At 44.8% G+C, this 16,793-nt stretch overlaps 2 protein-coding genes across 2 annotated transcripts in view; one reads left to right on the forward strand and one right to left on the reverse strand.

The window, feature by feature from the left end:
• The window catches only part of sucla2 (succinate-CoA ligase ADP-forming subunit beta), a 22,389-nt gene extending 6,252 nt beyond the window's left edge, over positions 1-16,137 (reverse strand). The window contains exons 1-8 of the mRNA XM_078286179.1: positions 16,041-16,137; positions 12,757-12,952; positions 8,224-8,323; positions 6,938-7,100; positions 5,002-5,130; positions 1,427-1,565; positions 1,010-1,171; positions 60-202 (exon numbers count right to left, since the gene is read on the reverse strand). Coding sequence (XP_078142305.1) covers positions 60-202; positions 1,010-1,171; positions 1,427-1,565; positions 5,002-5,130; positions 6,938-7,100; positions 8,224-8,323; positions 12,757-12,952; positions 16,041-16,124 — 1,116 coding nt within the window. The 5' untranslated portion in view covers positions 16,125-16,137. The remainder of the gene's footprint in view (positions 1-59; positions 203-1,009; positions 1,172-1,426; positions 1,566-5,001; positions 5,131-6,937; positions 7,101-8,223; positions 8,324-12,756; positions 12,953-16,040) is intronic.
• Positions 3,180-16,793, forward strand: part of lcp1 (lymphocyte cytosolic protein 1 (L-plastin)) — a 120,961-nt gene continuing 107,347 nt past the window's right edge. The window contains exon 1 of the mRNA XM_078286009.1: positions 3,180-3,188. The gene's annotated coding sequence lies outside the window, so the exon portion shown is untranslated. The remainder of the gene's footprint in view (positions 3,189-16,793) is intronic.

Below are 16,793 nucleotides of genomic sequence, written 5' to 3' on the forward strand. Positions count from 1 at the left end.
TAAAGCAGGACAGATGCATTATGGGAGACGTTATGATGAGGCAGCGGGTCGGTTCTTACCTTCCTGTCGGAGGTGATGAGCTTGAAGGCCTCGGTCACCTGCTGAGCCGTGGCTCCGCCTCCTACATCCAGGAAGTTGGCGGGCGTGCCGCCGTGCAGCTTGATGATGTCCATGGTGGCCATGGCCAGACCGGCGCCGTTCACTGCAACACACAACGATCCAGTTAGTGTGTTTATTTTCACTGAGCCGGTCCGCTTAACATGGAAGAGACTCATCCAAAATGAGATATTCACCATTTCAAACTGACTAATACTCTTGCTGGCATGAAATTAAAGCACATTGTGAGTTAGTAGTCAAAGTTACTATTGATATGTGTAAAGTTGTGCTTCCTATTTTTTAATCTCCTTTTTATATATTTTACCATTCACTGCCAAAATGCCTCACCATAAATTGGAAAACAAGACCTGAGGCGTTCATTCCAAAAACACTGTAATAATAATAATAATAATAATAATAATAGTATTTGTATAGCGCTTTTCATGCATAAGATGCAGCTCAAAGTGCTTCACAGACAATAAAATGATACAATAAAAAAGACAAAGGCAAAGTCAGAGGCACAATTCAAATGACGTAAAGCAGGATGTAAATAAAATACATTAATGATAAAAAGAAAGCATTTAAAAATAAACAAATGACCAATCAATCAATAAAACCAATCAATTAAAAGCTAAGTTAAAAAGATATGACGGAGTATATAATTTGTCTAAAACAATATTCTCCCCAAATTTCCTGTCAGTATTTGATAATCCAGCTGATTTTATCCTCAAAAGCAGAATTAATTTTGTAGTCAGTAAACCACAATGTGCTTTACTTCACTCATTTCATCAGAGGAGGGCTCGATTTTCTCCAAACGGTGGATGCCTCATGTTTGAATGTTTCTCTCCAACTGTTAATGTTTTAATGTGTTAATGTTTTAATGTGTTACTCTGTGTGTTCCCCCTGTTCTCACCCAGGCAGCCGATGGTCCCGTCCAGGCCGATGTAGTTGAGGTCGGCCCTGGCGGCCTGCCGGTCTCGGGGATCCTCCTGGGTCCAGTCCTGCATGTCGAACACCTTCTTCTGCCGGTACGCCGCGTTGGAGTCGAAGTTGATCTTGGCGTCCATGCACATCACTGCAGGGAGACGCAGCGGGACGGGAGACACAGCGGGACGGGAGACACAGCGGGACGGGAGAGACAGCGGGACGGGAGACACAGCGGGACGGGAGAGACAGCGGGACGGGAGACACAGCGACGTCAGCACAAGAGTCACTCACAGGAAAGATTTCAGTTTTGTTCTTTAAACACTAGAAAGGCCAAGCGGTGATCAACTGACGGCTGGTGTGTGTGTGAGAGTGTGTGTGTGTGTGTGTGAGTGTGTGTGTGTACCGATGCCGGAGGAGTCCTCCACCATGGGGTTGATCTCCAACATGGATGCGTCGTACTTGATGAAGACGTTGTAGAGTTTGATCATGTTCTCTGCCGCCTCGTTCACCAGCGCGGAGGGGAAGCCCATCTTCTGCGCCACCTGCAGACACACAACACACACACACACACACACACACACACACACACACACACACACACAACACACATCCAGACTGAGCGTCACTCACACTCTGAAGGAACATCTGAACTGACCAGGCTGCTGACGTAAAATATGACAATGCACACACTGGTCAGCGAAGATGAAAAGTCTACACACCACTTCAGATTTTGTGGTTTTTCTTGCCTTGAGGTTTGAAACGTATGAAAGAGTATTATGGCCATTGTAGGTGTTTTTTTGTTGTTGTTTTTTTTATGACAGCCGGGGGGAGGGGGGTAATATTCGGAGAAAAAAACTAGGGATGCACCGATGCCACTTTTTCAATGCCGATACCGATTACGAGTATGAAAGTTTAAGTATCGGCCGATACTGAGTACCGATCCGATCCGTTACTTTTACTGAACAGTGCAGGCTTACTTCCTTCCTTCCTTCCTTAGTTACTCATGGCTTTCAGTATCAGATTTTAGTCTTGGGTAAAATCTCCAATACCGATATTCCATTTTAGCCTGGTATCGGCACCGATACCGATACCAGTATCGGTACATCCCTAAAAAAAAACTCAGAAAAAAAAAATTTCAAAAATTTCTGAGATTAAAGCCAGAAATTTATGAGAAAAAAAAACTCAGAAAAAACATGACCCCCCTCCCCCAGCTGCGGTAATCTTCTGTAGAAATGAAACTCATTAAAATCCTGTCGCTTTTTCTCTCTTTCTTACTTAGACAACCAAGTGTTGTAATTTTTCATTTTTATGTCAGAAATCAACAACTTTTTTTTTTTTTTAAACCATGATCTTGCTGGCAACTGTAAAAGTGAAAGTGAAAAAAAGTCTGATTTAATGTGTTTTCATCTCAGGCCTTGAGGTCATTTTATTTATTTGTATTTTATTTCATCTTTATTTATCCAGGTTAGCCTCACTGAGACAGAAACTCAGCACAAGGTTACAGACGCCACAACAAACATTTCATTACAGCATCACACAAGATTAACAAACATTCAACCATTCATTATAAAAGCTATTTAAAACTGCGAAGGCAACTATGGGTGAAAAACATTTCACTTTCCTCCACACCTTTAACCACTGCTTTAAAATCATTCAATCAGAATAAAAAGTAGAATTTTTGAAAGGGTGTGTAGACTCATGTTTTTGAACATTTGTCAAGAAGCAGAAATGATGTGGAAAAAGCCATTTCCACATGTATCACGAATCATATTGCATTGGCAATATGCTGCGAAGAAAAACCCATCTGATTTTTTTATTGATATCATGCAGCTCTACACACCAAGGTGATTTCAACGGACAAAAAAAAAAAAGGAATATCAACAGAGTTCCATTTGCTTCAAGAGCCTGAAATCACCTCCTCTTCTGTCAGATATATTGAACCTCTCCTCTCACTATGACAACACACACTCAATACACACTGGAAATAACAGAGGGAGGGATGGAGAGAGAGAGAGAGAGAGAGAGGCAGAGAGAGAGAGAGAGAGAGAGAGAGAGACAGACAGAGAGACAGAGAGAGAGAGAGACAGAGAGAGACACAGAGACAGAGAGACAGACAGAGAGAGAGAGAGACAGAGGGAGAGAGACAGACAGAGAGAGAGAGAGACAGAGAGAGAGAGAGAGACAGAGGGAGAGAGAGAGACAGACAGAGAGAGAGAGAGACAGAGAGAGAGAGACAGACAGAGAGAGATACAGAGAGAAAAGGAGAGTAGACAGGGAAAAAGAGACAGAAGTTTAGACAGAGAAAGAGAGAGACAGACAGATGGATAGACAGACTGAGACAGAAGTGTAGACAGAGAGAGAGAGAGGGAGAGAGAGACAGACAGAGAGAGAGACAGAGAGAGAGAGAGAGAGAGAGACAGACAGAGAGACAGACAGACAGGTGCATGTGGCAGACGGTGAGACAGACAGACAGACAGACAGACAGACAGGTGCATGTGGCAGACGGTGAGACAGACAGACAGACAGACAGACAGAGCGACAGACAGACAGACAGACAGACAGACAGGTGCATGTGGCAGACGGTGAGACAGACAGACAGACAGACAGACAGAGCGACAGACAGACAGACAGACAGGTGCATGTGGCAGACGGTGAGACAGACAGACAGACAGACAGACAGAGCGACAGACAGACAGACAGACAGGTGCATGTGGCAGACGGTGAGACAGACAGACAGACAGACAGACAGACAGGTGCATGTGGCAGACGGTGAGACAGACAGACAGACAGACAGACAGACAGACAGACAGACAGGTGCATGTGGCAGACGGTGAGACAGACAGACAGACAGACAGACAGAGCGACAGACAGACAGACAGACAGGTGCATGTGGCAGACGGTGAGACAGACAGACAGACAGACAGACAGAGCGACAGACAGACAGACAGACAGGTGCATGTGGCAGACGGTGAGACAGACAGACAGACAGACAGACAGAGCGACAGACAGACAGACAGACAGGTGCATGTGGCAGACGGTGAGACAGACAGACAGACAGACAGAGCGACAGACAGACAGGTGCATGTGGCAGACGGTGAGACAGACAGACAGACAGACAGACAGACAGGTGCATGTGGCAGACGGTGAGACAGACAGACAGACGACAGACAGAGCGACAGACAGACAGACAGGTGCATGTGGCAGACAGTGAGACAGCGCTCATGGAGAATGTGAGGACTCAGCAGGAAGCTGAACAGTGAAAGGTCGGGACAAGCTGCACAGCAGGAAGACATCCTGATGATTCTGAGACAAAAACCTCCTGAGACAACAAAGATTTACATTTAAAGAGCAAATCAACACTAAAAAGGTGAAACCTACTCTTTGAAAATAATTGACAGAACAAAATTAAAAACAAAGGATAGCTGGTAACTTCAAAAATTCAATCACTTCTGCAGCATCTTCTAGAGTTTAGAGATATTGAATGATCATCATTCATTATCATCCTGCCTATTGAAAGATAGAGATAAAGAGAATAGTGAGTCCATATTTGAAGTGAATATCAGCAAATCCTGATTGGCAGCCATAAGCCCTGCACAAAATTAAAAATTTCTTGAATATTGCTTTGAGTTTCAATTATATGCAGACAGCTTTTCCTACATAGTTTCTTCCTCAGTGTCTAAAAGCATGTTGAACCAGTTGTGGGTGGAGGGGGATGAGACGCGAGCTCTAAGGATCTGCTAAATAAAAACCAAAGATTTTCTCCAACCTGCAGCTTGATTTGTCAGTCAGAGATTGTACCTGCGCCTCGTTTAGGAAGCTGTATGAAACAGATTTCCCTCTGAGAAAAAAACTGCAGTTCTCGATGGCACGAACACACACACACACACACACTGCATCCATCTCCCCTGCCTCTTCTTCTGTGATTCCCCGCGGCTGCAGCAGCTGCAGTGTGCTCTGTGTGTTCGGTGCTGATCCTACCTTGACGGCCTGCTCCATCTTGATCCCCTCCACGATGTCGATGGGCTCCTTGACGATGGCGTCCGGATTCTCCGCCGCCACGTCCTCGATGTTCACGCCCCCCTGGGAGCTGCCAATCAGCACGGGGCCCTGTGGGGGGGGGGGGGCAAGGGATTTATACTCATGATACTTCATCTTGACCATTCTAACTCTGCCATATCACTCTATAGATGATTATTCTTCACACAGACAAATATCACAGTATGTGAGAAGACAAGGGAGCGATTTCCAAACTTATCAAGACTTGGAAATTGCCAAATTCTTTCTCCATACATTTCCAGAGCGGTGTAGGACTGTATAATGTGAGCAGCGTGGGAAATCACCTCCAGCACCTGCAGCCAGCAGGGAAATCACTTTTTTGGTCCCACAATTCACTTTCACTGTTTTACCTTCCAGTTACAGTTTAGGACAGATTAAGACTCTAAGTGATGGTTGGTTACCTGCCAAAGTGTCTGGTAGTGTAAACAAACGTCCTAGCCAAAGCCAAACTTGACCAGCAGCCAGATGCTGGTAGATCTGGTCTCTGGCTGGTCAGTCTACTCACTGCACCAGCCACTTTGGCAGGCAACCAACCATCTTTTGGGGTCCTGTTCAGTTTTAACAGCCTATTTGAAAAGTAAAACAGTGAGAAAAATAAAAATATAAAACGACTATAAACTGTATAAACTATACTATAAAAACTGATGGAGTTTATAAATGCAAATTCCCCTCTCTAAAGCATATTTTATATCCAGTGCAAGCTAAAGGAGAAAGGAGATCCAGTAGTCAGTAGTCAGTGAGCAGGTGAGGTTCAGAGTCTCTCACTTCAGCAGGACACACTGGGTGTGATGGGGATCAAACCTGTGACCTACTGGTTCCAGTACGGTCTCTGGAAACACTCGGCCGACCTGCTGCTCTGCGTTAAACACATGCATCATGTCTTAGCAGAGGAGTTCACTGAAGGTGAACACCAACACTTTCACCATTGCCTTTACTATTACGCCATCTAGTGGCTTTATTCAGCATAACCACTAAACTCTGTGTCCAACCTGTGGGTGAATTTTCTGTCCTGGTAATGGGTGTACATGTGTGACTGAGGTGTGTAACATAATATTAACATCCAGGATTCCCACCATGGCCCTGATGTTAAATTCCATGACTTTTCCATGACTCAGTTGAAGCTCCTCCATGATCTAAACATCTTATTCCTCCTTGGTTTGTAAATGTTGTTTTTCCTCTAACCCTGCAGTGTTAGTGCCATGTTTCCCACAGCACTTTATAGTCAAGGTGAGCCACCTTAAAAAAACATAAATAAATAAATCGGAAACTCCATTATTCATTTATTTATTTTTATTCATGTATTTATTTTAATTGAAACGAAAGTAATGTCGAAGACAGCATCCAACTGCATCATCTGCTGGCCAAAAGTGGCACTGTGAGCACTGAGCAGCATCTAATTTTAGGAGTCAAGTAACACTGTTACATCTCAAGCTAATGTTAAAACCATAATATACGAATACTTTGTAAAACTTTGGTACTTAGCTACATTAGAAAGTAAGAAATACCTCTAATTATTTCTTTCATGCCATTGCAAACAGTGAATTTGCCTTTTTCTCAATACGAATGTAACTTTATTTCATTTTAATTATTGATTGAACCGATTGAATGGAGTTCATTCTCTGTGCAGTTGTTTGGTGCGAATGGCGTCGTTCTCACCTGGTGAAACAAACCCGACTAGAGGAGGAAACGCTCCAGAGTTCGAATAAACCGCTGCAAACATGGTGTGAACGCAGCTCAAGTCGTGCATGGAGACCGACCGTCTGCCACTATCATCATGTTCTACCTGTTGAGCCGAACAGGGAGTGTGTGTGTGTGTGTGTGTGTGTGTGTGTGTGTGTGTGTGTGTGTGTGTCCTCACCTGGTAGGACCTCTCCATGGTGATGGCGAAGTAGTACTCTCTGCGTGGATACCTGCGCTCGCAGATGAACACCTGGTTGCAGATACGACCCGCCTCTCCGGTCTGCTTAGTGTACAGCTTCCGACCAATCATCTGGGACGAGATGTCACGCGCCTCCTCTGGCCTGGGGGGGAGGAGGAGGGAGGAAGAGGAGAAGGAGGAGAGAGGAGAGAGGACAGAGGAAGAGGAGGAGAGAGGAGGAGGAGGACGAGGAGGAGAGAGGAGGAGAGAGGAGGGAAGAAGAGGAGCAGGATGAGAGAGGAGGAGGAGGGGCAGAGAGAGGAAGAGGAGGAGGAGAGAGGAAGAGGAGGAGGAAGAGGAGGAAGGAGTAGAGAGGAGGAGGCGAGAGGAGGGAGGAGAGGAGCAGGAGGAGAGAGGAGGAGGAGGGGCAGAGAGAGGAAGAGGAGGAGAGAGGAGGAGGAGGGGCAGAGAGAGGAAGAGGAGGAGAGAGGAGGAGGAAGAGGAGGAAGGAGTAGAGAGGAGGAGGAGAGAGGAGGGAGGAGAGGGAGGGAAGAGTGAGGGAAGGGAGAGCGGAGAAAGAGGAGGAGGAGGAGAGGAGGAGGAGAGATGAGGGAGGAAGAGGAGCAGGAGGAGAGAGGAGGAGGAGGGGCAGAGAGAGGAAGAGGAGGAGGAGAGAGGAAGAGGAGGAGGAAGAGGAGGAAGGAGTAGAGAGGAGGAGGAGAGAGGAGGGAGGAGAGGAGCAGGAGGAGAGAGGAGGAGGAGGGGCAGAGAGAGGAAGAGGAGGAGAGAGGAGGAGGAGGGGCAGAGAGAGGAAGAGGAGGAGAGAGGAGGAGGAAGAGGAGGAAGGAGTAGAGAGGAGGAGGAGAGAGGAGGGAGGAGAGGGAGGGAAGAGTGAGGGAAGGGAGAGCGGAGAAAGAGGAGGAGGAGGAGAGGAGGAGGAGAGAGGAGGAGGAAGAGGAGGAAGGAGTAGAGAGGAGGAGGAGAGAGGAGGGAGGAGAGGGAGGGAAGAGTGAGGGAGGGGAAAGCGGAGAAAGCGGAGGAGGAGGAGAGAGGGATGGAAACAGGTTAAGAGTGAGGGAAGGGAGGGAGGAGAAAGAGGGTGAAGAACAGAAAGAGAGAATTATAGTCTACAACCCAATTCTGAACCGCTGGATAATTTGAGAACAAAAAATATCAGTTCTATCTGAATTTGATGAAGCATGACCGAGGTGATGCTCTTGCTGCTGTGTGTTTTTGCCGGTGTTAGATGTGTGTCAGTGTGTTTTCCTGACAGACTGAATACTTACGAGTAAACGATCTTCACCCCTCCTTTCAGTCCGCCTTCGAACGTCCCCTTCCCTCTGCCACCGGCCAGAACCTGAGCTTTCACCACCAGATCCTTCGAACCTGACACACACACACACACACACACACACACACACACACACATTTGGACAGTTAGATAACAGCTTTAAATGTGTAATGACTGTAAACCAGTGAGTCCATGTTGGAGCCGACTGTTCTCCTCTATCTCACACCAATAGTATTGTTAGTTCTTGTGTTTCTCCACATTAAGACTACATTTCCCATAAGCCCCGCTGCTTCCTGCCCCCCCCCCCCCTCCCTGAAGAGGATAAACATGTTGGAAGTGATTTTTCCATCTTCCTTTCTCTCCTTCCACCATCTGCTGCCAGAAACTCTGAAAGCTTCAGCTCCTAGTATCTTTAACATATAACTACCCACAGCTCTTTACTGTGATTCTGGGTGTGACGGTGATGCAACAGGTATGAGGAGGTGCAGCAGTAGCGTTGGCAGCACTGAAGACCATAATCACAGTATAAAGCACCTCAAGGCTGTTCTGGCTTTTATAGAGCGGTTATTAGTGCATGTGTACCGACTGCAGGTTTCATTAATGTACAGAAGAATAACAAACAAGAGAAGGCAAGACAGAGCAGAGACGAGAGACACAAGAGCTGGAACAGCCTGAATCGACCTGTTGTGTTAAACTGATGAGCCGCTCCTCCTTCATCTGCTGCCAGCAGGAGACACACACTGACAACTGAGTCACTGTTCAGTATCTTGTCCCAGCCTGCCTGCTATCACACACGTTTCCCTCATGCTACACATATTAAGACTTTATCAAGCTTTGCAATCTGATTCCAGTCCCTGTAACTTCATTTAAAGGGTAACTTCGGTATTTTTCAACCTGGACCCTATTTTCCCATCTTTTTGTGTCTAAGTGACTAAAGGGGACAACAATTTTTTAAAATTGGTCCAGTATTGAGCGAGATCGCTTCAGCCGGCAGCCGCGAAACGAGCTGCAATGTAATCCGACGGGGCAAATCGCATCGTCAATGTACGTCCACTAAAAGTTCTTGTTTTTGCCACCGACAGGCTCAGATTGTTATTATAAGTGTCTGACAACTCCTCCCGGCACTCCTCTCTCTCCAACTCTCACTCATGTTTCCACAGTTGACTTCCTGCTACAACTCAACTCTCGCGAGACTTGGTTACACACAGACCGGATCAAGCGAAAGGTAAAGAAAAACGTTTCATTTCTCTGTAGGGTCCTTTCCATAATGTTGTCAGACACTTATAATAACAATCTGAGCCTGTCAGTGGCAAAAACAAGAACTTTTAGTGGACGTACATTGACGGTGTGATTTGCCCCGTCGGATTACATTGCAGCTCGTTTCGCGGCTGCTGGCTGAAGCGATCTCGCTCAATACTGGACCAATTTCAAACATTGTTGTCGCCTTTAGTCACTTAGACACAAAAAGATGGGAAAATAGGGTCCAGGTTGAAAAATACCGAAGTTACCCTTTAAGCATGATGAACTTGTCTGCACTCTTCTTCTCTGGTGTTCAGACCAGGTAAGAACACATGAAGAAATAGCAGAATATGAGCACCATCCTCCTCCTACTTCTACCCATAATCCCTTGCATTTCGGGGTGATTTCCTGTAGTTTCCTGTGGTTTGGGTTACGTTCTCACTCCTAACGAACCGCACCGCGTCTTATCTCGGCATGGACTTGTCCGTCTCTTCTTCTGTGGTGTTCATACCAGTTAAGAACACATGAAGAAACAGCTGAATATGAGCATCAGTCCAGACTTCATTTTGTTCCGCTAGGCTTTCCGTCTCCTTCTACCCATAATCCCTTGTGTTTCGGGGTGGTTTCCTGTAGTCGGTTGGATTAACGAACCGCACCGCAGGTCTCTTGTTAGAGGACTGAGACTCTCGCTGCCGTTATTTGGTGCCACCAGAGTTCAAAGGTCATCGACAAACCAACTGAACTGAAGGAGGAAACACTGCAGAGTTTGAATAAACTGCTCCAAATGTTTCAATCTTGCTCATATTTTATGATTATTCGTTGTGGAAACTAAAACTGCATTATACACGAATACACGATAGTTTGTTCCACCCAATATAGAAACCGTGTTTAGTGGGTTGTGTTGTAAATGAGAGCTGACCTTGTTCTCCATGTGTAGATAATGTTTTATTACACTCAGACCAGAGGGGGGAATTACCACCAGCCACCGGACAAACACAGGTTAATATTGGCTAATATTCTACCAGACACCTGGACAGGTAACCAGTGAACCAACACTCTGTTCTAATCTAGAAATCAAACTGGCTGGTTAAATCAAAGTGTCTGATGTCTGGTCATCTATGTTTTTTTTACATTGTGCTTGTTTGAATCACTTTCGTCACTGTGCTAATAAACTAGACTGGTGGATTTTGGAAACCAGCAGCCTGAGCCTGAAACAAATCATTGAGCATGAACTGCAAAATGTCAAAGATACATGAAAGTCAATGAGACTATGCTGAGTGTTTCCTACGTTACTGAAAATTATATATATGGTTTTAGCAGCAAGGACAAGGACAAGATGCATTATGATCAGAAAAATGTGATGTTTGAAGTTTGACTGAATCAAAACGAAAGCCGCTTCAACCTTTTGCATTAACTGTAAGCCCAAAACAGAATTTAAATTTCTTTTTATGAGCTTATTATTTATGAATTCTTGGTTTGTATGTCAATCATTTCAACATTTTCTTTATTCTCTTTATTTCAGAGATCATATCTATTACCCAGCCCAGGGAGGAACACAGGTATATCTCAAAATTAGACTTTAATCAGACTTCCAAATGACGGTTAGCTGTGACAGAGTCGGGTTGAATAGTAAAACTTACAAGCCACAGATAAGGGTTAGCAGGATTCGTCTGGTGGCTTGAGGTAATGTCACCGTCTCCCAAAGGTGTCAACAGTTGGGAAACTATATGGGAAACTTTTTGCTAAGTTGGACCTGTAAGGCCAGTGTCACCTGATACCACTGAACCTCTGGGCTATGTTTAGCCTGTGTGAGTGTGTTTGTGTCCTATACTGAACAGCCTTGTGAATAGCTTGCGACTATTTAAACCCCCCACACACACACACACAAGGGTCATGGCATGTCAGCAGCAGAGGCTCTGACGGTATGCAGCTCCTTCTCTCATTTCAAAGAAACTGTGCAGCGAATCAAACGGTCAGAGTCACACACGGGTCTGTCAAGGACGACAGTGAAGGAAACCAAAGACATTAAAAGACACCAATAAGGAAGTGTGATTAGGGAACATAAGACAAATGAGGATCCTTGTTTGGGCTTAATACGGCATTTTATCTTCTCTCATCTTTTAGCCGAACCACTTCTTCTTCACTTCAAGAACTTGAAATCAAGAAGCGGACAAGACAAGACTCAAATGTGAGACTTCTGCAAAGGCAGAAACTTCACAAATCCACACAGTGATTTTCAAAGAGAAGAAGAAGAATATTTCTGTTGATTTTGGTACTTGGAGGTGTGAAGTAATAACGGTAAAAATCTGAATCATGTTAGTAATGTCATTTCCCCAGAGTCACCAACTATAAAAAACGCCTGCTTGTACAAGCCATTCAGATCAGAGCAGTAGCTCATTAGCATAAGAAACTGCTTATGTAAAATGACCTACTGTCTTGTAGGTGGGAAAGAATCAGTGGGAAGTGAATAGTTAAAGCTAAACAATTTTTACTGAAAACAAAACATAACAGATGTATGTCACGGATGCCAGGTATTATAAAATCCTGAAAAAGCAAAAAATACCACTCCTTTAAATGTCTGTACAGGGCCACCGTACCCCAGTGTCTACACACTGATAAAGGTCCATTCCACCACGCGTTAAGCTCTCCCTGTTTGTAATATTATGCAATTAATCTGCCGTTTGGTTCCAGCTCCTCTCACCACCCAGAATAGCCTTTAAAGGGCTAAAATATGTAATTTCTCATTAAAAGTTTTTTTTGTCATTGTTGGGTTTAAAAAACGACATGAAAACGCGAGAATCTGAAGTCGTTTCTCCGCTGAGAAAAGCCGATCAGTTGATTTCTCCGTTTTGCTGCGGATTAAAAACGACTTTCACACGTCAGAGTGGGAAATGTAATCAGAAGTCGCCCTCAACACGGCGCTCTCTCTCTCTCCAGTCTACAGTGAAGCTCGCTCCACCCAGGTTTGGAGCAGTTTGTGTTTTTAACCACAACAGCTAATCTATGATGATAAAAATGATTTTTGTTGGTGAATGTTTTAGTTCCAAATAGGCTGAGCTAGCAGAGCGTGTTTTGTGTAAAAGGTTTGGAGTTTGTCCGCTAAGCAGCTGGCTCTCTCTCTCTCTCTCCAGTGTAGAGTGAAGCTCGGTCGCCCAGCAGCTCTCTGAACTGTATCACTACAGAAAATGCAGCAGCCAAAAGCTCCATTTTATTACAGTTACTGAATGTTAGGAACGCTCAGATGTTGAGCCGTCCCTCCACCGTCTTCTTCCTGCTCGGCTCGTCTTACCGATCTGCTTGGCGATGGCGTACGCCTCGTCGGAGGAGCTGGCCACCATGCCGGCCGGCACCGAGATGCCCGCCTCCTTCAGCAGGCCGATGCTCATGTACTCGTGCAGGGAGAGGTTCCTCTGCTGCTGCTGGAGGTGGGGGAGCTGCTGCTGGGCCACATGGGCCCCGAACAGACCCGAGGAGCCACCCAGAACCTGCAGGAGAGACGGGACAGGAGAGGTCAGGTACTTTAAGGGGAGGAAGCTGTTTTTATCCACAATCCACAGTCAAATGACACCAACTAGTGGACAATATTTATATTTTAAAATGCCCGCACAAAACCTAGCTTTTTGCTCTGGCTTTTAACTAGGTGTGTCATGTTGAGTGTTTTAGCTCATCTTATTATTCTTATTTGTATTCTTTTATATTGTGTCTTATCTTTTGTTTTACCTCTAACTGTTCTGTGTATTTGACTCTGTTGCTGTAACCTATTTCCCGTCTTATCTGCTGCACTGGAAAGCACTTTGAATTCCATTCATTTGTACAAAAGGTGCTCTATAAATGAAGTTTTGATTGATTGATTTTTTTATTGAACTAGCTGTTCTTCAAGCAAACTAGGTTTCTTTTTTCAATTCCGAATTGTTGTTCATCTGATTTGTTTTGGATAACAGTTCATATATTCCATGATGTAACCCGTATCTGATACAGATATGATCTGACAGCGATATAGAAAAGACACGCAGGTGCAGAATAACAACAAAAGGCGTCACATCTGCTTCTGTAGCTGTTCCTGCTTGTTTCAACACACTGTGGTTACAGTTTGTTCCTTACAGTTTGTAATGAACTGAGGCGTCTCCTCAAATGTTAATCAAGTCTCTGTTTGTCTTTCTTTCCTTTGTTGTGTATCGTTCTCCTCCATTTTCACGCTGACTCAACAGAATTGGTTTACTTTCAGCTGCAGTGTGAACGCAGACTGACTCACCAGCCACAGATAGTGTATTAGCATTTGATTGGAGGCAATTTTTTATCCTCCAAATGGAAACTGATTTACAAGATTAAAACAAGACATTGAACATAAGTTACAGAAATTGGCAATTCTGTTATAACTGCATATCACACACTGCAGCATGTTTTATATTCTACTAGAAAACAACATGGGCACAAATGCACACAGAGGACAGTCTGTGGAGCCTGCAGAGGGCTGGATCCTCTGTCCAAACCCCAAAAATATCTCCTCACGCCACTGACACACACTAAACACACACACACACATACACTCACCGGCCACTTCATTAGGTCTGTTCAACTGCTTGTTAACACAAATATCTAATCAGCCAATCACGTGGCAGCAACTCAATGCATTTAGGCATGTAGACATGGTCAAGACGATCTGCTGAAGTTCAAACCAAGCATCAGAACGGGGAAGAAAGGTGATTTAAGTGACTTTGAACGTGGCATGGTTGTTGGTGCCAGACGGGCTGGTTTGAGTAATTCAGAAACTGCTGATCTACTGGGATTTTCACGCACAACCGTCTCCAGGGTTTACAGAGAACGGTCCGAAAAAGAGAAAATATCCAGTGAGCGGCAGTTCTCTGGGCAAAAATGCCTTGTTGATGGCAGAGGTCAGAGGAGAACGACCAGACTGGTTCAAGCTGATAGAAAGGCGACAGTAACTCAGATAACCTCTTTACAACTGTGGTGAGCAGAAAAGCATCCCAGAATGCAACACGTCGAACCTTGAGGCAGATGTCACTTTGGTAGCCGGTTGACACTGAGCTGAAAGCTGATACCTACCCAGTATTAGTAAGGTGTTCCTAATGAAGTGGCCGGTGAGTGTGCATGTGAGAGGCCGTTCAGTGGCAGAGTGACAATGTGTGGTGTCATTACTCAGATGTGTATGTGCTACCAAAAAACACAATAATGACTGAAAACTCGGCATGTCCTGCAATAATTAACAACAGCTATCAAGGACACACACACTCAGCTCCAACCTCATCCGCTGCAAAAACAAATGCATGCATCCCAAGCCACTTTACACCCTTTTTATAATAGATATGGAGTATTGTTTTGGAGCCTTTTAATCCGAATAGTAGCCCAATCAGAATAAAAATGCCTCATATAAACGCCTCAATCAGAATAAACTGGCCGATCCGAATGAAATATCATTCCGTTTGAGAGGGGTGGTTTAACCCTTTCATAATCCGGTCGGAGTCGTATGTTTTGATAAAACTGTTGCTTCATCAGAAAGAACAGCAGTAACGTTAAAGAAATAACCGACGCAGGTCCATCTTTTAAAAACGTAAGCCCATGTTAGAGAGCTGGATTCGGTGTTTTGCGCATGTCAGAAACTTTTATTCTGATTCCATACTGTGGCGCATGTAAACGCACATCTTAATGCGATCATTATATTTAGCGCTCATGTAAACACTTGCGTGGCAATCTTCCTTCGGAATGATTTCATTCAGAATTAAAAAAATGTCTCATGTAACCGCAGTGAAAGTTGGATAAGAATAAGGTTATGAAACCGAGACAGCGTAGTTGAGCAATCATTATCACAACATCATGAGGAAATCTAGGAAACTCTTGGGGTTTCTGGACACAGCTGAACAGAAACAAAGTCAGCAGGAGAGGTTTGTTGAACCCAAAGAAATTCAAAGAGAAAGAGAATCCACAGGAGAAGAGAAATGTCAATCTGAATAGCTAGCAAGCAGCAGTCACACTGTTGACACATTTCCTGGCTTACATGCTAACGTTTCCCCGACATAACAGAACCGTAACCCGTGCTGTGAGCTGACAGACACCCAGGCAGTGAAAGCCTTTCTGCGGGATTTGGATTTGGACAGCTACTGTCCAAGACACGACGGGACAGATGCGATGGCGCAGGACTCATCCCTCCGCCCGCAGCGCCGTGCCGTGCCGTGCCGTCAGCAGCTGGAGGTCACCGGACAACCGTTCATTGCTTTCACCGCATCTGTTTAGGTCCGAAAACCGCCGTTTACCGTAACAGACAGATGTGTCAAGAGAATTAGAGGCTAAACTGCCTGCGTTTTTATCAACTGCGCCTTTTGCTGCTGCATTTCCCTAAACAGCGCAGTGCAGCAGCGGTGACAGCCGACCATGCTAACGTTAGCTCTGTGCTAGCTAGCATAGCCAGTACAGTTGAAACTCAATGGAGATGAGCTAATGTCAAATTTGACCCTGTCAGTTTTTGGGGAACTGTAGCCGTTAGAGAAGCTACAGCGCTCGCGCTGACACGGATACCTGAAGCTGAACTTCTTTATCTTTATTTCGACGCACACTCACCTTGGATGCGGAGTTAATTGTGGTTCTGGCCCCCGAGTTTCTCAGGCTAGCCGTCAAACGGCCGCAAATCAGGGACGTCGCCATGTCTCCCTCACGATCAGAGTGATCAATACGCATGCGCGGTGAACTACAGAGTCGGTTGCTCTAATGCTGCTTTCAAGTTGCTGTCGGAAATATCGGAGTTGAGAACGAACATGAACAAACAAAGTAGTAAATATCGTTAGGGATTTTTTTTTGTGATACCTGAGTTACCGAGAATGACGTTTACGGGAAGGAGACTGTGGAATCCGTGCCAATAATTCACGGTAAAGGTGATATAAACAACAACTTTTTGGCTGATGAATTAATTAAAAGATCATTTACATACATGATGTGCTTTTTATATAGCAACACAACGTAGCTATGTGCCGCTTGATATCTAAAATAAACCAACAGACACCAAAAACACGACTTCTCTCTAGTGCCATTTATTTCCGACCAAAAGCACTTGAGTCCTATTTAAGAGTTACAAATGTGAAGTAGGAGTTTACAAAGAGCACCTGAAGGCAGCACTGTCATGGCCTTGTAATTCTATAAATAAAGACAAAGCTTGGCCTATTATCTAATACCAGGAATGTAATGGAGGGTAAACCCACTCAAACTGACCTTATCAACCTCTTTACTTGCAGAATAGCTCCCAAAAAAATAATAATTATGCATTATATTTTTTTTGTATCTAACCCACTGGGAAATTTAGCAACAACCATCCCTGGA

This window comes from Centroberyx gerrardi, chromosome 10, assembly GCF_048128805.1.
Source record: "Centroberyx gerrardi isolate f3 chromosome 10, fCenGer3.hap1.cur.20231027, whole genome shotgun sequence".
NCBI lineage: Eukaryota > Metazoa > Chordata > Actinopteri > Beryciformes > Berycidae > Centroberyx > Centroberyx gerrardi.